General features: G+C 39.1%; 1 protein-coding gene across 2 annotated transcripts; it reads left to right on the top strand.

Moving 5' to 3' along the window:
• The first annotated feature begins 612 nt into the window (after positions 1–612).
• Positions 613–9,442, top strand: POLR1F (RNA polymerase I subunit F). Of its 2 annotated transcripts, XM_085538512.1 has the most exons (6): positions 613–861; positions 938–1,079; positions 2,141–2,349; positions 2,932–3,064; positions 3,754–3,757; positions 9,105–9,442. In XM_085538512.1, exons 1-6 carry the CDS (start codon positions 641–643, stop codon positions 9,365–9,367), a joined length of 972 nt encoding a protein of 323 aa, XP_085394638.1. In that variant the 5' UTR covers positions 613–640; the 3' UTR covers positions 9,368–9,442. The 2 variants fall into 2 exon arrangements, with proteins under 2 accessions (XP_085394638.1, XP_085394639.1); XM_085538513.1 differs by lacking the exon at positions 3,754–3,757 and having other exon boundaries at positions 2,932–3,045; positions 9,082–9,442.
• The last annotated feature ends 9,214 nt before the right edge of the window (positions 9,443–18,656 follow it).

An 18,656-nucleotide genomic window follows, 5' to 3' on the forward strand; every position in this document is an offset into this window, starting at 1 on the left:
TAATGTGCCAGATTACTTTAAAGTGAAAGGAATTCTGGAAGTTCCAAAGGACTTTATTCATGTTGTCTTTGCATCTTATTCTGAGTTTTCACTTCTTGAGCCGAGCTAGCTTTTTATTATCTTGGATAGAATTGAGTATAGAGCTTACAGGGTTGTATTTCTCATTGCAAAGTTAATCCTCTCATAAATACGAGTTAAAAAATGTGTATTTAATTTAGGAATAAAAGTGTATGCCATTATCATATAAGGTCTTTTACTGAGATTGAAAACACATTGCAAGGATTAAACACGACCTGAATATAGGAAAACATAAAGGTATTTCTCCAGAAAGCTGAGAGCATAACTTACAAACTGGATCTAAATCAAAGAAAGAACGCGTTTCCTTTTGCAGATAACAGTTAAATGAGGTTAAAACCTTATTGCAATACTGTGCAACCCTGTGCATTTATAAAACCAGAGCAACTTTTAAGGACGAAACTTGTTTTAACCAAGGAGCCACCTCTCCCACTGTACACAATATGAAAGCCGCCGACCTCGTGGATCAGCGACCCCATATACCAGCGCATCACACCCGGAACTCCGTCACTTTCCCCGGCGGTGAGTGACGCAATTGTGCCGCGCCGCGGCGTGGCCCCGCAGCATGGCCGTGCCGGGGGAGCTACAGGAGGCCGCCGTTCGCCCGCTGCCCGTTGTCGAGCTGCCGTCCTTCGCCGCTGCCTGCGCTCTGGTGTGTCGGCGCTACTCGTGTCTGGTGGTGGCTACGCACCGCAGGCACATCGCTCTGCCGCCGCGCTTCCTGGGCCGCAAGCGCACGGGTATCCGCGCTCAGCTGGATGCTGAGCTGCTGCGCTACTCGGAGAGGTGAGGGCCTCGGGTCCGGCTGCCCTCGGTGCGCCGTGGTGGGGGTAATCCCGCAGCTAACTGTGCTTCTCCCCAGCCTGCAGGGCGTGCCGCTGGCCTACGACAACGTCAAGGTGGTGGGAGAGCTCGGGGATATCCGCGACGATCAGGGCTTCATCCACCTGAACGTGGAGGCAGACTTCGTCATCTTCTGTCCGACGAAAGGGAAGAAGATGGTGGTATGTAGATGCGTCGGCAGTAACTTAACAAAGCTTGGCTTATCGCTGCCAAAAACCTCTTAGGGCTTGAGTGGAATCGTATTTTAGTTCACATTAGTAATTCTTCACAACATTTATATTATTTTTCTACACTTTCATGCATCTGCCTCAAAATTTGCTAAATAGCAAAGCTTTCTAGTGAGTAAATGATTCTTAAGTGAATGTATTTGTATGGTCATGTCAGGATGCACTGATGAGTTTCTTTTCATGAAGTACACAGAATCACAAAATGACCTGGGTTGGAAGGGACCTCAAGGATTGTGAAGTTCCAAACCCCCTGCCTGGCAGGGCCAGCAAACCTCCACATTCACTATACAAAGGCAGTGCATCAAGTTTACACCTGTGTTTCAGTAAAAGAAAATACATGACTGGAGGAACCTTTTTGATGGTACATGTGTGCCAACTCTAAGTTCAGTTTTCCCATGTGCATTGTTGTGCCACGCTTTTGCAGCATAGCTTGTGCCTCTCTATACATTTTAAGAAGTGAATATGTTCCCTTAGTAGAAAGGAGATAGAAGCACCTGCTCTGTGTCTTTCATTCATCTTCCAGAAGTGCAAAAGTGGATGAGGTGAAGTGCACATGTGTCAGAAACCCATGGAATGGAGTGTTTGAAGCTTTTTTTGTGTGTCATCTGTGTCTTTAGCTGCAAAATGGTTTGGTGCCAACATAAAAGCTTGGGTAGAAAAGTACCGTGGGGCTTAATGTGGCTGTAAAACACAGTTGGTGGCAGTGCTGTGAGGAAAAGTAACAATTTGATGCATTCTGTGCTTTGACTTTGTCCTTTTTTTGCAGGTGCAAGTTCGATTCTATTTGTGGTAGACCTTTATCAAAAGTATTTAGAAGTCATTTCTATTTTAGTATGGAATGGTTTGCTTATTTGCTAGATGAACTGACTTTGTAACCTTTGCATGCAAAGTTTTGTCTGAGAGTGTCAATATAAGAAACTAAATATACATTCCATCTGCATTTAAAGAGGTAGTCTTTAATTGAACTCCATATGACGTTTCTTCTCTTTTTTTAGGGTGTAATTAACAAAGTGGCCCCCAGTCATATTGGCTGTCTGATACACGGGTGCTTCAATGCTTCTATCCCGAAACCTGAACACATGTCAGCTGCAGAATGGAAAGAGCTGGGGTTTAAAAGTGGAGATGAACTGAAATTTCAGGTGGTGCACTTAGATTCTGATGCAGCAGGAGTGTTCTTCATTCGAGGAAAACTGACTAAGACCAGGTACTGTGCCATAGGAGAAAATGTTTTTCTTTACATTTTAAATGTAAATTTAAAATTTAAATTTAAATGGGCAAATAGTGCATGTTCAAAGTAACATATCAGATATCTAGAGTGAATTTGTTTATGAATGTATCCAGGCTTTTCAATTAAAAACATTCCAGTCTCTGAACACAGTGTTTTTGCTGGTATTTCTGCACGAACCTATTGTGCAGCAGTTACACAATCATAAATAGTTAAATGCAGATTACTTAGATGCTTACTGAAACATAAGAATAAGCTTGAGTTCATAGATGACATGAGAAAACACATGACATTCATCCTTGTGCCTCTGTAGACTTTCACAGCAATATGCTAAAAGGTCTTAATGGTGATATCTTTTAAAAAGCATGTTCAGAGTTGTTTTTTCTTAATGTATAGATTAAAAGTATAGATTAAGCTGGGTTTATATTTTCCTGTATCTAGAGTTTATAAAAAACGCTTATCTTTATCTACTTGTAAATATTGTGTTTTAGCAAATGTTAACGTTTCACTTTGTGTCTTTAGATGTTTCTGCTTCGACTTACCTCGTATGTTTCCTTACAGTATGAAGCCCAAGCAGCCTGAGACGGTTTCCAATGCAGTGACCTATGCCACAAATGGAGAGCAAAGTCAAGACTTTGATTATGAAGAAAATGGCTTAAATGACTTTGGGGGAGATAATGTCTTGAATAATAATGTGTTGAATCCTTTCCATGCATATATACCCCAAGACCAAAAGTGGTATTAATAATGTTATCAGTCTTGTTAATTGTTATTTTTACTGGGTTACACTGCAACGGTTTGCAGTCTGGCTGGACAACTCCCTTACATGCTCATGAAGTATCAAATATTCCAGGTGTATATGTCCAGCCTCAATAGGTAGTTGCCCACCATACATCATTCCATACACTACAAGAGAGTCCCTTATTCATATCAAAAACTACCAGTTGGTCCCTCCCCTGCATTATTGTCAAATTTTACATTTTCCAGAACAGGATAACGAATATATATCAGGATAATGAATGGGATACACTCTGTTACAGCAGTAAAAACTTTTTGTTACAACATGGAAAACTTTTTCTGAGCATTAGTTCTATATAGGTTATAATATTCTCCCACTTACGTATATAATTTATTCACCTATTTGAGGAAAAGTTAAAGGTTAGTTAAAATAATAATTTAAAAAAAATATGCATATAAAAAAACTTCTCATGATTTCCTTCTAATTCTTATCTTTTAAAGGTTTTTCTGTGGCAACAGTTCCCACACCTCAGGGCTAGTGGATGCCGTTACCAGTGTGTAGTGAGTCCATCCTTTCTCGTCTGTCCTCATAGATGTTTCAGTCATTAGAAGTACTTGGAGTGGTCCTTCCCAGTCAGGCTGCAGCTTTGTCTCCTTCTCCGTCTGGATCAGGATCCAGTCCCCGGCTTGAAATGGGTGAACTGGAAGAATAGTCCCTGGGTCCTGGTCAGTAGCAGTTATTGCATAACCTGCCTTACAGTCTCCTTGTAGCTGCTGGTAAAGCAGGCATCTTTTGCATCTTCTAAGGGCTTGTTCTTCAGGTCCAACTGACCAGCTGCGATGTGCAGCTTCAGTTGTTTCAAAGCAGTCAGGAGATACTGATTCTCCAGGAGTTCCGCTAAGGAAAGATACTGGGTTGACAATATTAGTTACAATCATTTCTACATCATCCTGCTCTATCAGGATGGCCTGGTATTTTTGGGAATCTTTGGGCTGAGATCCAATGTCCCCCTTTTGCCTCCAATACAATAAACACTGTCTGAGATATTAAAACTGATATCTTTTGGCCCAATGTAGATTTACAGGCTTCTAGAATATTGAGCACCAGTGCAGCCACCGCCCTCAGGCACTCTGGCCAACCCTTACTCACTTTATCAAGTTGTTTGGAGCTTTACGATCAGTCCATAGCTGTGTATCCAAAGTCAGCATCATCCTGTCATTCCTGGGAACGTATGGAGTTCCTTGGCAGTTTGCGGCTCAGGGGTTTGGCAGATGGCTTCTTTCCTGGCAGTCCTTAAGGTTCAAAGTCCAGCTGTAATCTCCCAAATATGTCACTTGCTGTTAGAGTTATTTGTGCTTTTCTGTAAACCAAGAAACTCAGCAAACTCACAGTCCATTATACAGTTCTCTTTTGTTGCCGTGGCATTCATGTGCTGCAGTAAAGTTCCACCCTGGGATGGAGGATCCCAGGTCTCAGTCTCACGAGTTGACCAGTTCTCAAAAATCATTAAGCTGTTCTCACAACCCTGGGTAACACTGTCCTGGTTAACTGAGTCTCTTCTCCCCGTATTGGCCAAAGCAGGCAGAAGAAACATCCTTCAAATCCAGAAGGTAAACACCACCTATTTATTCCTTAACTGGGTTAATAAAGTGCATGGATTTGCCACCACTGAGTGTATGCATTCAACAATTCTATTACTTGCCCTCAAGTCTTGTACCAAACTATTGCACTTGCTATCAAAAATTTTGCAAAATTGGAGTCCAAACTCCAAAAAGTTATCTATTATTTCTTCTATCCTTCTACAGTTACATATCCTTATGTTACAGGGCACTGCTTTACCCTGACTGGGCAATCTCTTGCTTTTAACTTCTATTCAGGGCTTCATGTGTGGCCCTGATGCCCACACCCCTAAGAGCATCATATTTGATATTGCTGCGACTCCTGGGGTACAACACTGTTTTTCCCCATTTGTGCTAAAGTCTGACTTACAGTTTTTAATCAGTCAATATTGTTGGACCCTTAGCTCCAGTTTTATTAAATTTCTTGCCAGAGCAACCTGGCAGGTACAAGAATTTATATTTATTTATTTATATATATTATATATATATATATATATATATTATATATATATATATAAATATATATTTATATATATATTTATTTATATTATAAAGTTTATATTTAATTAATCCAAAAAACGTAAACCTTTTCTTGTACTGTTACAAAACCATCTATGAGTAGTAAGAAGCACCCATATCCACCAGAAAATAAACCTCTTTATCCTGCTTCCCTAGATGCAATTTCCCGTTGCAGTTTGCACACTGCTTTCCTTTCAGTGGGGCGGAGCCCTCCCTGGGCACTTCAAGTCCCCACTCCCCCCACCTCTCCCTGAGGGGATCTCTGGGTCCTACAGCCCTATTCCGGCACCGCAACAGTAACAATTGTTATTATCACCAATTCCTTTACTATCTATTTGTCAATCAGTTTTGTTTTGTTTTCATATCGTTCACCTCTTTTTAGTACTGATATCCCTGTTATACCTTGCCAATCCTTGCCTTCTTCAGCCTGTGTTTGTCCCGAACTTTCTCACTTTCCAAACTCTCATCATTACAAAAACTACTAACATCCTATTTCAGTTTCACCTCCTTCTCTCCAGAGGTATCCAGTGCTAACACTGGGATTTCAGGTTTCCTACATCTCTGCACATGAAGACTATTCTCACTTCCATTGCCCCCTCCTCCCCACCTCCCCCCTTCTGCTTACAGCAACAGTCTCCGTACCCGGCTCTCTCTCACTCCAAGAGTTCTTGCAAGGGGGGAAACAATACAAGGGGTTGCTCTCATACCAGCACAGATAAATTCACTTTCTCTTTAACCCTTTTTCCTTTGTACACGATTTCACTATTTGTACCGTCAGTTACACTTTGACACACCCTCAATTATACTTTTGTATACCAATAGCAATTACACTTTCTTATACCATCAAAGCAGTTTGTCCCATTCCCTTCAAACCCCACATATCAAACAGTACAATTTTTCAGTTTCCACAAACACCCTTAATACCATATAACTTTCCCTTAGCAATCCATATCATTCAATTCCTTGGGCTGTTCCACCCTTATCTTTATGGCCTTATTTCATGTTTTTCTTGATTCCCGATTTCATCTTTATCCCCTAGTTTTAATACAGTATTCTCAAAAAGTGGTACTGTCATCCTGGTTCTCTCTACCCCTGTTATCTTTAAGGCCTTATTTGTTAATTTGAGTCCTTACACCTTATGGGCCAGTGATGAATGAGCTGTCCCAGTATCAACTAAATCCACAACTTCTTCCCCCTCAGGTCCCACTTTTATATTTACCAGGGGCTCCTGGTGGGACCAAAGTTTTGAAAGCCCCAGAAATTGATCTAATTGTTCTGCTACTCTTATAGGATCTTCAATTAAAGATTTCATTTCCTTCTTAAAATTTCTAATTTCTCCACTAGTGAGTGGGGAGTTTACATAGCATATTTGTCCTTGTCCCAGTGGGACCTTCCATAAGGGGTACACCGAGGTGCTGGTACAACTAGTGTCTGGGAAAGGAGAAATTTTTATGTCCCTTTTACATTGCTTTAATTCTCTCCTGAGCCCAGCATTCCCCCCCCCTCCCCCCCCTTTTCTGTGAAATGTCCCTGTGTGCTTTACCATTTCCTCTTACTGGGGCAGTGCCTATCTCCCTTTGTGCTACATTGGGGTTATATGGGGGGGGGAGATTCTCAGGAGGGTCCCATTGATTAGTTCCTTTTTCTAATTCCTCTCCTTCCTGGTCCAGGCCTTTTTCTTTTTACTAATAACAGGCTGATTTCTTGTATCCAACAGGCAGCATATTCTGATTCCTCCTTTGAAAAGAGGTTTTGTTCTTTACATATAAATTCGAGATCTGACAAACCCAACCTTCATCAGATCCGTATTTTGGCCAAATATTGATTTTCCCTGTAGAGGTTCTCTAGGCCATATCTGACACAATATTTAAACATCTTTTCCTTATCCTTTTTCCTGGTTTTGGGATAATTTTAATTCGTCCTCCAACTCATACACTAACCACCAATGATTACATTATTTGATGAGGGTGTTCTTGCTTAGAGTCCCTCCCGGTTCCCCAGCAATATCCCTCCAACATGCCAATATACATCCTAAGAGACTTTCTTGGGTATCTCTTTCCCTTATGTTCGTACACACACGAGGAGGGGGAACAATGGTTCAAAAACAAATTTCGTAAAGTTAACATGTTAAAGCGGAGGTAACACAACCCTACTGTTTCTCTAATCTGGATCATTATCACATTTAAACCGCGGTATTTTCTACAACAAAAGCAACAGGGTCTCGATACTAATTGTGGTTTGCCTTTTGTGGGCTTTTTCCCCCACCCGACTCCATATGCACTTCACCAATATGTGTGTTACAATTGCCACAATACTAACAACAATTAATAAGACAAAAGCATTGTAACAAATACAAAAACATCGCAACATATAGAACATAGAGGTGTTTCGCTACGTCCCCGGCCGTTTCCCTCGCAGGAGGACGGAACCGCGGGTCGGGACTCCTCACTCGCCCCGCAGCTGTGCTGCGTCTCACTCACAACCACACTCACACAGACTGCACAAGACCGGTCTAGTATCTTTCCCAAGGGGCTATCTTTGGGCACAGTGTTAGGGACCCTTTTACCCTGTTATACGGAGCTCCTATTACCCATCCCTCCGGAGTGCTACTGTGAACTACCCAGCTCACAGGCTCCCACACTCCGATTCTCGGATTTTTGGGCCCAATCCCTCGGGAGCACCCGCTCCGTCTCTGGGATTAAATAGGGGTGTACTGCTGGCACTTCGTCAAGTGCGCAGGGTACCGTACACCAACAGCTCCCTCCCGAGACTCTCGCTTTCAGCACCGCAGCCGCTTTGTCCGTCTCCGGCCGTGCCCCTCGCGGGACAACGGAACCGCGGATTGGGACTCCGCACTCACTTCGCACTAGAAGTGCGTCTCAGCCACACACACTCAAGAGTCTCAACCCAAGATAAGAATTAAATTCCCTTACTTTGATCCGTGCACGAATTTTCCGGGTCTGCAAGGGTTAACACCTGTGCCTGCCTAGCCCCTTGGCTTTCACAGAGTCCGTCCTTTATGTAACAATCTCGGTTTCCTATCGGCTGTCCTGAGAAGTCACCGCACCACCCAGACAGGACCGCTAAAATCAGTGGAGTGCACTTATCCTGTCCAGTGCAGTGGGGAACACCCCAAGAAGCGATAATGAATCCCGGACGAGCCCCCAAATTGTTGGAAATATCCTCAATAATTTTTGGTCAGGACGGTATCTCTGATAAAAGCAGTTTTTATTCGCGATTGCAATGGCGGGCGCCCTGATGGCAGAAGCGCACCTATGGACACGATGTTACAGTTTTTATACCTTTTCTCCCATATGTTTTCCCCTCCTGTTTCCCCTTTGATTGGGTATTCCAGGTTACAATTTTACTCGAGATTTGCATTACATTCCGACATTTGTTGATTCCCGCGTTATCTTGTGATAGTCAGTCGCCATCCTGCTGTTTCTGTTTCCAAGATGTCTTGGTACTCTTATTGATATGTTGATTTCCTTCAAAGCTTCTTCCATTCTGTCCTAGAGGCCTTTGTTAAATAAACAAAGAGCCCGGGGGGGTGTGATTCCAGTCCTTCCCGATATCTCTTCAGGCACATCCTTAGGTATGTCACGACTTGTATATTTTTACAATGCGTACAACAAAACACTAAAACATACATTGTTGCTAGTTTATACAGGCATATTGTTAGTTTTATTTCAGACAGCTGGACAGACAGGAGCTGCAGTCTTTGTACCTAATAACTTCTACCTAATAACTACAAACTGCTTCACTTATATAATGAGACCTTGAAATAAAATATTCTTATCTTATTCTAAATGCAGAAACAACATTTGATTCCCTCAATGTCACAGAAGATCCTTCAGGTGAGGCAGATAACACTGTGGGGGCGGAAACAGAAGAGCAAATTACTGATGCTTTGAATGAAATATGTGATGATAAAAAGAAGAAGAAAAAGAAGAAACATAAGCAAGAAGAACAGGAACATGTATTGCCTGCCAGTGACTCTAGTGGTTACCAAAGTGACCTTAAAAAGTCAAAGAAAAAGAAAAGAAAGCATTGTGAAGTTGAAGAAAGTGAAGTGCTGGAGCTGTCGCAAGAACCTAAAGCAAAAAAGACAAGGAACTGAAGTCTGACGTGCCTTTCTTAATGATGATTTCAGACTTTTTTTTTATAAACTTCCAATAAAACCCTATTTTCAAAATACACGTGTATATTTTTTGCTAAGCAGTGTGTACTGCTAGGTGGGATTGTGTTTGCTTGTTGTGTGCGCCAATAGCTTTTAAAGCATTGCAAGAAACAATGGTGGCTGTACATGCATTTGTTTGACTGGGAAGTGGCACCAAGATCAGTGGCAAAAAGCAGTGGAATGTAATGCCAGGATCACTTGTATTGCTTCTTTTGTTTGTGCCCCAGTTCTGTGTAGTAAGAGGCAGCCAGTTATGATCTTTGCTTTGTTTGAGAGGAATCTTATGCCAGTGTTCTGGGATATATTCCTGAATTCCTGGGATCTGAGCAAAGGTGTTTTGTCTTTTAATTATTGGAGGATAGGGGCTAGCGATGGGCCATGAATACCTTTTGAATGAAAATGTGCGGCCCATCTGAAAGGTTAATAAAACAAAACTGCCACTGTCCTGGTTCTTTCAGAACAAAGCTTTTGCAGTGCTCTGTTTTGGAAAAAAAGAGATACAAAAAAGAACAACAGTCAAATAACTTCATTAAGAGTGAGAAGGGAATAGAGAAAATGGTTGCAGTCTGATGTAGTGAAATAGCATGTGCCCGCTGGTTAGAATCTAATACCAATATATAGGCTGATTAAAGCTGCTGCATATGTGACATGAGAAAGTTATGAGAAAGCTCATAATACATTAAACATGCAACAGTTTTCATTAAAAAAAAAAATACAGCTTTAACCTTTTGTACCTGCTGTAACTTTAAAATGCTGATCTCTATATCAGTAGGTGCATATTATCAGTATATCCCAGACTGTTTTATAAAACAACGACAATTGAAAATGACAGTCAAATGCTCATTAATGTACTTATATTAATAACTATTCCTAGTGTAGATGCATTATAATGTTTTGAGTATAGATACTTTTCATTACGGCTCTTTTCTCCCATGAGGAGTTTTGGGGAGAGCTGCAATGTGACATGCTAGTTTTTTTTAGCTGAGGAAGGAAGCAATGATTACCTTGGTGCTACTACCTGTCAGATAAGTTATATAAATTGGTATAGAGTCTATATCAGGGAGGAGAGGAGAGTTGCAAGTGAGGAATATTTTATGATGCCTGTGGGAAGGAAAAGTTGGAAGCAGTTACTACTGCAAATGCATTAAAGACAAAGTCATGAGAATTCATCTGTTAGTCCTTAATAATCATTACAGCTCACTTTCCATTTTAGAGAAGGGAAGCATCTCCAGTAGACAAGCTGTTGGTAAGTGAGGCATGAATCAAGCCAAGCCAGTTCGTAGAAGCATCTTGCAGCACCAAGAGATTGTTTTACTTTGTTCCAGGTTGTCATCAGCACAAACAGATGGAAGATGTTCAGGGCAGGAGCAGACATTGCAACTAATGAAACAAGTAACAGATATAATATAAATGCTTTCAGCATTTTGAATTGTCCGCTACTGCTGTCTTAATATTCTCTTAGTGAAAGAAAATCGCCTACTGTTGTTTAACAAACTGTGCAAAGTGATTTATTTATTTATTTTTGAGTGTATTAAGTAGCTTTTCTCTAAATCTAATTTAATCTGTCTCAGTTTGGGGCCTTATTTAAAGCCAATCTTTTTAAAATTAATTATTAATATTTTATTTTTTTGTCATGTATGTGTGGCCTGCTTTCTTTTGCATCAACTTTTTTATTTTTCTTTCTTGGCTTACCATAGAAGTGGACAATTACAAATAAATTAAGTGTTGGAGTTGGCAATTCACGATTGCTGAAAAAGTTGCTCTGGTATTGCAAATATCCTAACGGTCACATTAATTTCTTGCTAGGTTAGTATGCAAATAGGAACTGTGCAACGAAAGAAAATTGTAGATTCTTTTTTCTGACACTTACATGAAGCAATTGCTCTCTTTTGTCTTTGGAAAGGAAAAAGGGAAGAAAAAAAAAAGAACAACTTGAAAACAATAAAAGCTTTTCCCAGTTGGAGCCAGTATTGGCAGCCTTGCAGCTGCGCTGTTGATGTTGCTGTGGACACTGTTTCAATTTAGCTAAATACAGCAAGAAAAGGATTTTCAGAAGTGAATTGTCACTCTTTTCATGACTTTGAATGAGCTCTTTTTTTTTTTTTTTTTTTCCTCTTAGAAAGGCAAGATTTTCCAATACTTGAAATTAAGAAGCCAAATTTAAGACACTTTCCATTAAAATCTGATCATGACAAATGTTCAGCTTTCTGTGTCCCCCTGGATGATGAGTGAAGAGCTATAATGAATTCTGAATTGAGCCAAAATTTTTATTATAGAGAGAAAACATTTGCAAAGCTTCCAGTGAAAGCAGGTGACTGGTTGTTTGTACGGTATTCTGTTCACTTTTTATTATTTTCCCCAGGGTGCATTCTCATATAATTCACTTCTGGCACAAAGCGAGGAGAAGATTAGAAGGCAAAACTGTATTTTGTCCTGTAACGACATATATTTGCAGTTACATTTTCTCCAGATCACCTGAAATATTGGTGTATGTGTTGCCTTTTTTTTTTTTTCTATGTTTTGATTGTAAGTTGGCATAGAAACCAATATTCACTTCTGTCTATGGTTGATCATCTTTATATTTTGCAAAATGCAGTTCCAACTTAACCCACTATAACAAAAATGTCTGAAGCTGGGTCTGCTTCTTCACGCTATTACAAATATTTCATTCTGAAGACTTAACATTCCTCAGTGAATTGCATGTGTTTGGCAGAAGAGGACACACTCATAGAAGAAAGTATTTTTAGCAGTCTTTAAAACAATTGCTTTGTATTCTCTGAAGCTTTCAGTGAACTGCATTGTTAACTTTTGCTTTTTTCCTTATCCCTCCTAGAAACAAGTTCTGTGCTTTTGGCTAGGCTAGGTTTTCTTTTTCTTAAAATATGCAGCAGAAACAGCAGAGTGGAGGAGCTCTTGTGAAAGGATTTTGAAAAGGGCCAAAGTAAGCTAGCTGCCTTTTGGAAAACATGAGCCTTGATCAAATCTGTCTCTGCATAAGCAGTTTGCCTTTGGAAGCATCCCAGCCTTTGACAGCCCTCAGACATGCAACCTTTTGCTGTAGCAACCCCCATGCTTTTTACATTCCAAATTGTTGGAGTTGTATTTTTTCCATATATTGAAGGAGAGGTTGTATGATCTGTTGCTCTCAGGATGATTAGTCTTGGCTAGGAAGGGACCAGAATAATTTCATGCTAAAGCTCCATATTTCTCTTTCTGTAATGTTGATTCTATTCTGCTATTTAGATTACAGAAATTCTATAATTTTGATAAAGCCTGAAGGGCTTCAGTGTCCAGTCGACTGTTTACAAGAAGATGCTTTGTCTTCTAGATAAATAAGACCCAGAAAATCAAGCTTTGTTCTCTCAATATCATCGGTAAGAATTTTATTTATTGACATGAGTCATAATTTTTGTGTCTTTCATCTTGACTTTATGTATAACTCCATTAGAGCCAGGTTAATTTTAACTGCAATTACAGTAGGAAGCCACTGAATTACCCTTTTGTTAAGTAATTGGGAACAATAGCAGCCTGGCAAGAACTTCAAGATTTCTTGAAGCCATCTGTCCCAGATAAATTGTGTAGATAGGTAAGAAGCAATGAGCTCTAGTTTCCCACTTTGCATGTCTTTTGAAGGACTTAAATGAAAAGATGGTCTCCTGCCATCTCCCAGAATGATACAACAGCCACTGTAGAAATGCTTTTAGTTTGGCCAAAGACACAATTCAACCCTATAAAGACTTTTTTTGAGAAATCAATCTACAGAAACGGCTAAAATGATCTTTTTGCATAGGTGGTTAATGAACTGAACTGCAATGGTTCTTCGTACACAGCCAAGAAACTTTATGAATAGATGTAACAGTTTTAGTATAAGTCTCATTGTAAATACCTTCCTTTTCTATAGGTAATTTTAGTGACTTTTGTATGACTAGAGGGTTAAGCTGTGATCTTTACTCTCTGAAGCCATATAGTCTATGTAGAGGTGACTGCACAGCGTCTTAAGTGTTTGACTTAAGTTGTGGGGAAGTTTTCCTGCCCCATATCCCCCCTGCTGTTTCTTCCTTTGTGCTTCCTTTCTGTGGTGGATGAGGAATTGTCTAAGAATAGACTTACTACATCCAAAACTTGGTCTCATGCAAGGCTAGGATTTCTTCAGGAGCCAGGCTTTCAGCGACTGTTGTTTAGAAGCTCCTGTTTGGCATTTGTGGTCCACCGCAATTTTGGATGCTAAAAGAAGCAAATATTTGTCAAATCTTTGAGTTGTAAATAAGATTGCATTTGGAAATATTATCACAGTTCTGTCTGCAGAGCCATAATCAGTGGGCATGATTTCTCTGTGATACATATATGTGCACAGCACACACAAACTGAGCTGGAGACTCGGGAACATATGGCAAGATAGGTGGTACTAGTATGATCTTGGAGTTCACTGAAACATTTTGTCAAAACTATTGTAAAATAACTCCTATCATTTCATGGTTGAAGTCAGAGTCACCTTGCTTTCAAAGTGTCTTGGACTAGATTACAACTGGTCTTGGGAAAGTCAACTGGTTTGGCTTGTAAGCTCCTGTGCAAAGATACAATCCGTGCTTTTGTTTTCTCCAAAGTGAAGTGTGAATGTATGGATAAATTAAAAATTCTCTACAGATCTGTCAAACCAGCATTTAAAAGCCAGGTTAAAAAGACAGTCCCAATTTATGCTGCATCTGTAATAATTACAAACACCTCTGTAATAATTATCTGTAATAATTACCAAACACCAAAAGAAGTTCCATACATGATGGCAAAAAGTAAATACATAGAGCCATCTGCACTGTTGATAAATAGGATATGTGAGTTACATGTTTTAATATGATTTTCTCTATTTTAAACTAAAATTAGAATGTGGTTACTTGTAGATGTGTTGTTGCCAAATCTCATGTTTTACTATGTTTGGGGGAAAGAGGATGATTCCTGTTTCATATGTGTAATTTCACAATTGGTCTGTTCATTTAGAACAGGCATTATTTAAACTCAACTCCTGTCTTTCTTAGGCCAAGTGAATGTTATAAATAGTTGTAAGGTTTCCGAAGTAGCAAAAACTGTGTGTGTGTGTCTAAGATTCAAGTGCATTTGCCCAGCTAGTCTTTGTAAAGTACTTACCAAAATATGCAGATGTCAGTAGACTGGTACTGTACTATTTTGTATTGTGGTTATTTGCATCACACATCAATGCCTAGTTTGAAAAAACATTGTCAGACATCATCCCAAAATAGAGCTCAGCATTGTCTTTTTCATTCCTGGTTTGTATTCAATAAATCTGTGGTTATACAGCATTATGATGGCAAATGTGAGGACAAGCTGATGCAAATTACTTTTTATCTTCCTGTTAATTAAGTACATCAAATGTCTCCTTTAACAAAACAAAATCCACAAAGGCTGTTTTCTCTTTTTATGAACAAGTGTTAGAAATAGAGGCTTAATTACTAGATTTTTGATACAGTCATTTAAATATCTGAATTATCCTCGAGAGCAAGGATAGTTGAAAGATATTTACCAACTCCATTAAATTCGAATGTAAATAAAAGCAATAAAAGAAAGAACATCGTTTGGTGAGAAAAGAAGAAAAAGGTTGATAATTTTTAACCAAACAGTAACTGTGGATGCAAACAAAATGTCATACATACATAGATCATCACTCATTACAGAATTAGAAGTGTTCAGTAGAAAAACACTGAGAGAAATAATCCTTCACCATTTTTTGGTGTCATATTTATAATATGAGGAAATGCCGCTTATATCTGCAGTCCCTTGAGAATGACATTCAAGTCCCTCGCTTCATTGCAACCCAAGAGTGTTCAGAACTGCAGCCTACCACAAGCCTAGCAAGAGCTCTCAGGGAGGGGGTGGTTAGAAAACAGTGAGACTGATGCTTCAGACTTTTTTTTATATGAATGCTGTTATTTATGTTTTGATTTTTTAAAATTATTATTATTATTATTATTATTTTAATTGGGCCATGCTTTGGAAAATGATGCAATTTGGTGAATTTAACAGAAAACTGCCAAGGATTGCAAGGATTCATTTCAGGTAGAAAATGTGTCCTTTCTAAACATCTTATTTAGAGTGTTAGATAAGGAACCAAAAGGCATTTTGCTTCCAAATTCAGATAACGGCGACATGGACTGATTTATTTTATCTTATTTTATTCTTTTTATTTGTTTGATTGTTTGTTTGGTCATGTTAGAATTCCATAAAAATCTATATTGGATTTATTGGATCCACTGTGAATTTACACTTTGTATGTCCAGTCAGTGCAGTACTGAAAAGTCTGGCTTCCAAGAGAGCTCTGTCTGTTCTCACGCAGTGCCACAGGGTGGAGTATTGCTTTTCTTATAAGGGTTTTTCAACACATTTCTCATCTGAAGAGCATGGAACTTCGTTGAACTGGTGCTGGGTTACGGGAAGTTGTTGCTAAGTTGGGATGTTTTCACTTCAGAGCATAACTTTCTGATACTGCCTTGCCCCTGGAGCACTTACAAAGTCTCTTGTAAAAAAAAAACAAAAGGTTCTCAGTGACAAAGGTCTCCACTCCTATACATACTGATTGTTGTTGTCCCTTTCTTGGACTAATTGCATAATGCCTCTTCAATTAATAAAGCCAGTGAGAGACTGCAGACTTTTTCATTTCCTTCTTTGTGAGAAAGGAAAAAGGAAAATCTGTTTATTGTGTGAATAGTCTTTAGTACCAGCAAATCAGTAGTGTTTGTTCTCAGAAAATTTAATCCAAGATAATTATTCCCTTCTTCTTCATTGACACAGTTTATATTAGGAAAACCTTTGCACTCAAATTAAAAGGAGAGTAGTATACCCACTAGTTCAGTTAAGAGACCATTTGTAAGATCAGTACTAAAATATCGTTTAAGTGACAAATAAAGTAAGTTCTTGGTTTGTCTGTGCAATTTATGTGGTGTGATTTAAAGCACTGTGCAGCAAGGCCAAGATTGGGAATAGCAAAAGCTCTATTCAAGGCCTAAAGGTAAAAAAGAAGGTTATGGGTAGGGGATTTGAACAGGAGAGTAAAATGTTTATCTTGATCTATGTAACATATTATCAGCCTTATAAGTATTGGAAGGAAAAGGAATTGCATTATGTTAGTGTTTACTGCTAATTTAGACTGAGCATCCAACAATACTATTTTGGCACTCTGCTTGCAGTGTTTCAGCTGTCTCTAGGGGCCCTCGTCAGAAGGAGAGGAAAGTCTCCTGCTGTGCCAATACTGTAAAATAAATAACATTCTCAGAAGATTAATGCAGAGCTGGAGCACAGAGTGTTACTGGTTGTCATAAAACAGACAGAAAATGGGTTGCATTCTGAAAGGGTAGACTTAGGAAATGACTGGAGAGAAATGACTTATCCAGAGTAGGATAAATTTGTTGATCTGGAAGCATCATTTGAGAAAGAAATGATGAGCAAGTGTCCAATGTCATGAAGGGATGTGTGTCCAAAATGCAGGACTATAGCTGAACTTCTTCCAGGCACATTTAACCTAGTTTGGTCTGGAAATCTTACAAATTCAAGTTGTATTTTGAACTAGTGATTATCAGTGTTGGTTTTGCTTAGGCTGGATAAATAAATAATGCTTCCTGGAAAGCCTTTTCACTCTTTTTTTTTTATATTCTCACTTTTAGATGAAATTAGTGAAATAAATAGTGCATTAATAGCACTTAGAATAGCAATTAGAATTCTAATAGCAATTAGAAGTATGGTATGTCTTGCAGGGTTATAGCTGCAGTCCCATGTAACTTCCTTGTGAGTTAAGGTTTGCCATCAATTTCCAAATGGAAGTAAGAATAATGAAACTTATGTCTCTCTTCATCCCCCTGTATCACCCCTTGTCTATCAGATTGCATTTAGCAACAGGGTATATTCCATTCTACATGATTATTCAAATAAATAAAAACAATGAACACAATTAAACAACTTAGAACTGTCCTGAGGGGAGACGGCTATTTGATGTCCTCGTTTATTCCACACTAAATATATATGTCATTTATTCTTTTAGTAATGTAGGTGCATCTTCGTCATGTTCCAGTCATTAGCCGCTATTCCTGAGAAAGAAGTGGACTGTTGAGTAAAGCAGGACTAGTTTCTGAGAATGTTAAGATTCTTACCTAGGACATGCCAAAAGCAGGCTTTCAGGGTAAATCAGAGTGTTGCATGTATAAGCATCCTGCACGCAAGAAGGAGACCACACCTTGGACCCTGCCCCGACCTTCATAAATCTCATGTATCTATTAGTGAGACTATTAGATTGCTTTTAGGTGATGACTGGCTTTGGCAAGTCAGCGCAATTTTCATGAACTTTTCTAGTGTCATACATATGTTCAATTATATCAAAGGTGAAATTACAGTAGCCATATTCATGAGCTTCTAATCTGGCTTTATTACCTGTGCTCATCCTTGTTTCCTCTGAGATACAGCTGAGTAGTGATTTATGATGCTTGTGCCTAAGTTAAGAAAACTACAGCTTGTCCTCATCTTGGTTTAAATGTTATCAAGCTCTTTCCTGTCCTGCAATTGCTCCCTTTTCTGCCCCCAAGACTTCTCATCCTCTTTTTGTAAAGTATTTTTACTGGTAGTTTATCCCCTCTTATTCAGTGTTTACAGCATGGTTTGTTGTTAATCTTCTTCACTGAGTGCTCTTTCTGTCATTCTGTTCTTCTCCACATGATCTCATCAAATTAATCCTATTCCTTGCAGTCTTCAGAGAATCACAGTTTTTCTTTTATATTTTAATCATGAGTACCTGTTTTCAGCAGCTGAAGCAGAAGTTACACAGGAATCTATCTCTAGCTGTATTTAATGTGCACTTGGTGTAATGCCTTTCTAAATTTCCTTAAAAGTATTTCATCCTTTTAAAAACAAGTTTGAAAGCCCAGCCTTAATCAAGTCAATTGCATTTTTACTATAGAGAATTGGGAATACTACTGAATTCAACCCCAGAATCCCAGAGAAAACAAAAATATGTTTTGGGGTGTTCTTTTTTTATCTGTGAACATCTTGTTGCCTCTCCCCCTTGATTTCTTCATTACTGTCTCCCTAACAATGCTCAATTTTTATCCTATCAAGCTAGCTTAAGCATTCAGTCAGCTACCAGAGTTAGAAATAAAACTTCTGAAAGCTTATGCTTAGTTTTGTTTTGTTTTGTTTTAATCTTTGTGCATAAGGGAGAAAATGTGTCTTTTGGGTC

Source organism: Coturnix japonica, chromosome 2 (assembly GCF_054131305.1).
Source record: "Coturnix japonica strain WE chromosome 2, WE-NBRP24, whole genome shotgun sequence".
Classification (NCBI taxonomy): Eukaryota; Metazoa; Chordata; class Aves; order Galliformes; family Phasianidae; genus Coturnix; species Coturnix japonica.

Bases quoted from the DNA above. Each gene is read 5' to 3' on its own strand.
- POLR1F (XM_085538512.1), top strand. From the start codon at position 641: ATGGCCGTGCCGGGGGAGCTACAGGAGGCCGCCGTTCGCCCGCTGCCC. The intron at 1,080-2,140 runs GTATGTAGATGC...CTCTTTTTTTAG, and splicing joins CGAAAGGGAAGAAGATGGTG to GGTGTAATTAACAAAGTGGC. The intron at 2,350-2,931 runs GTACTGTGCCAT...GTTTCCTTACAG, and splicing joins GGAAAACTGACTAAGACCAG to TATGAAGCCCAAGCAGCCTG.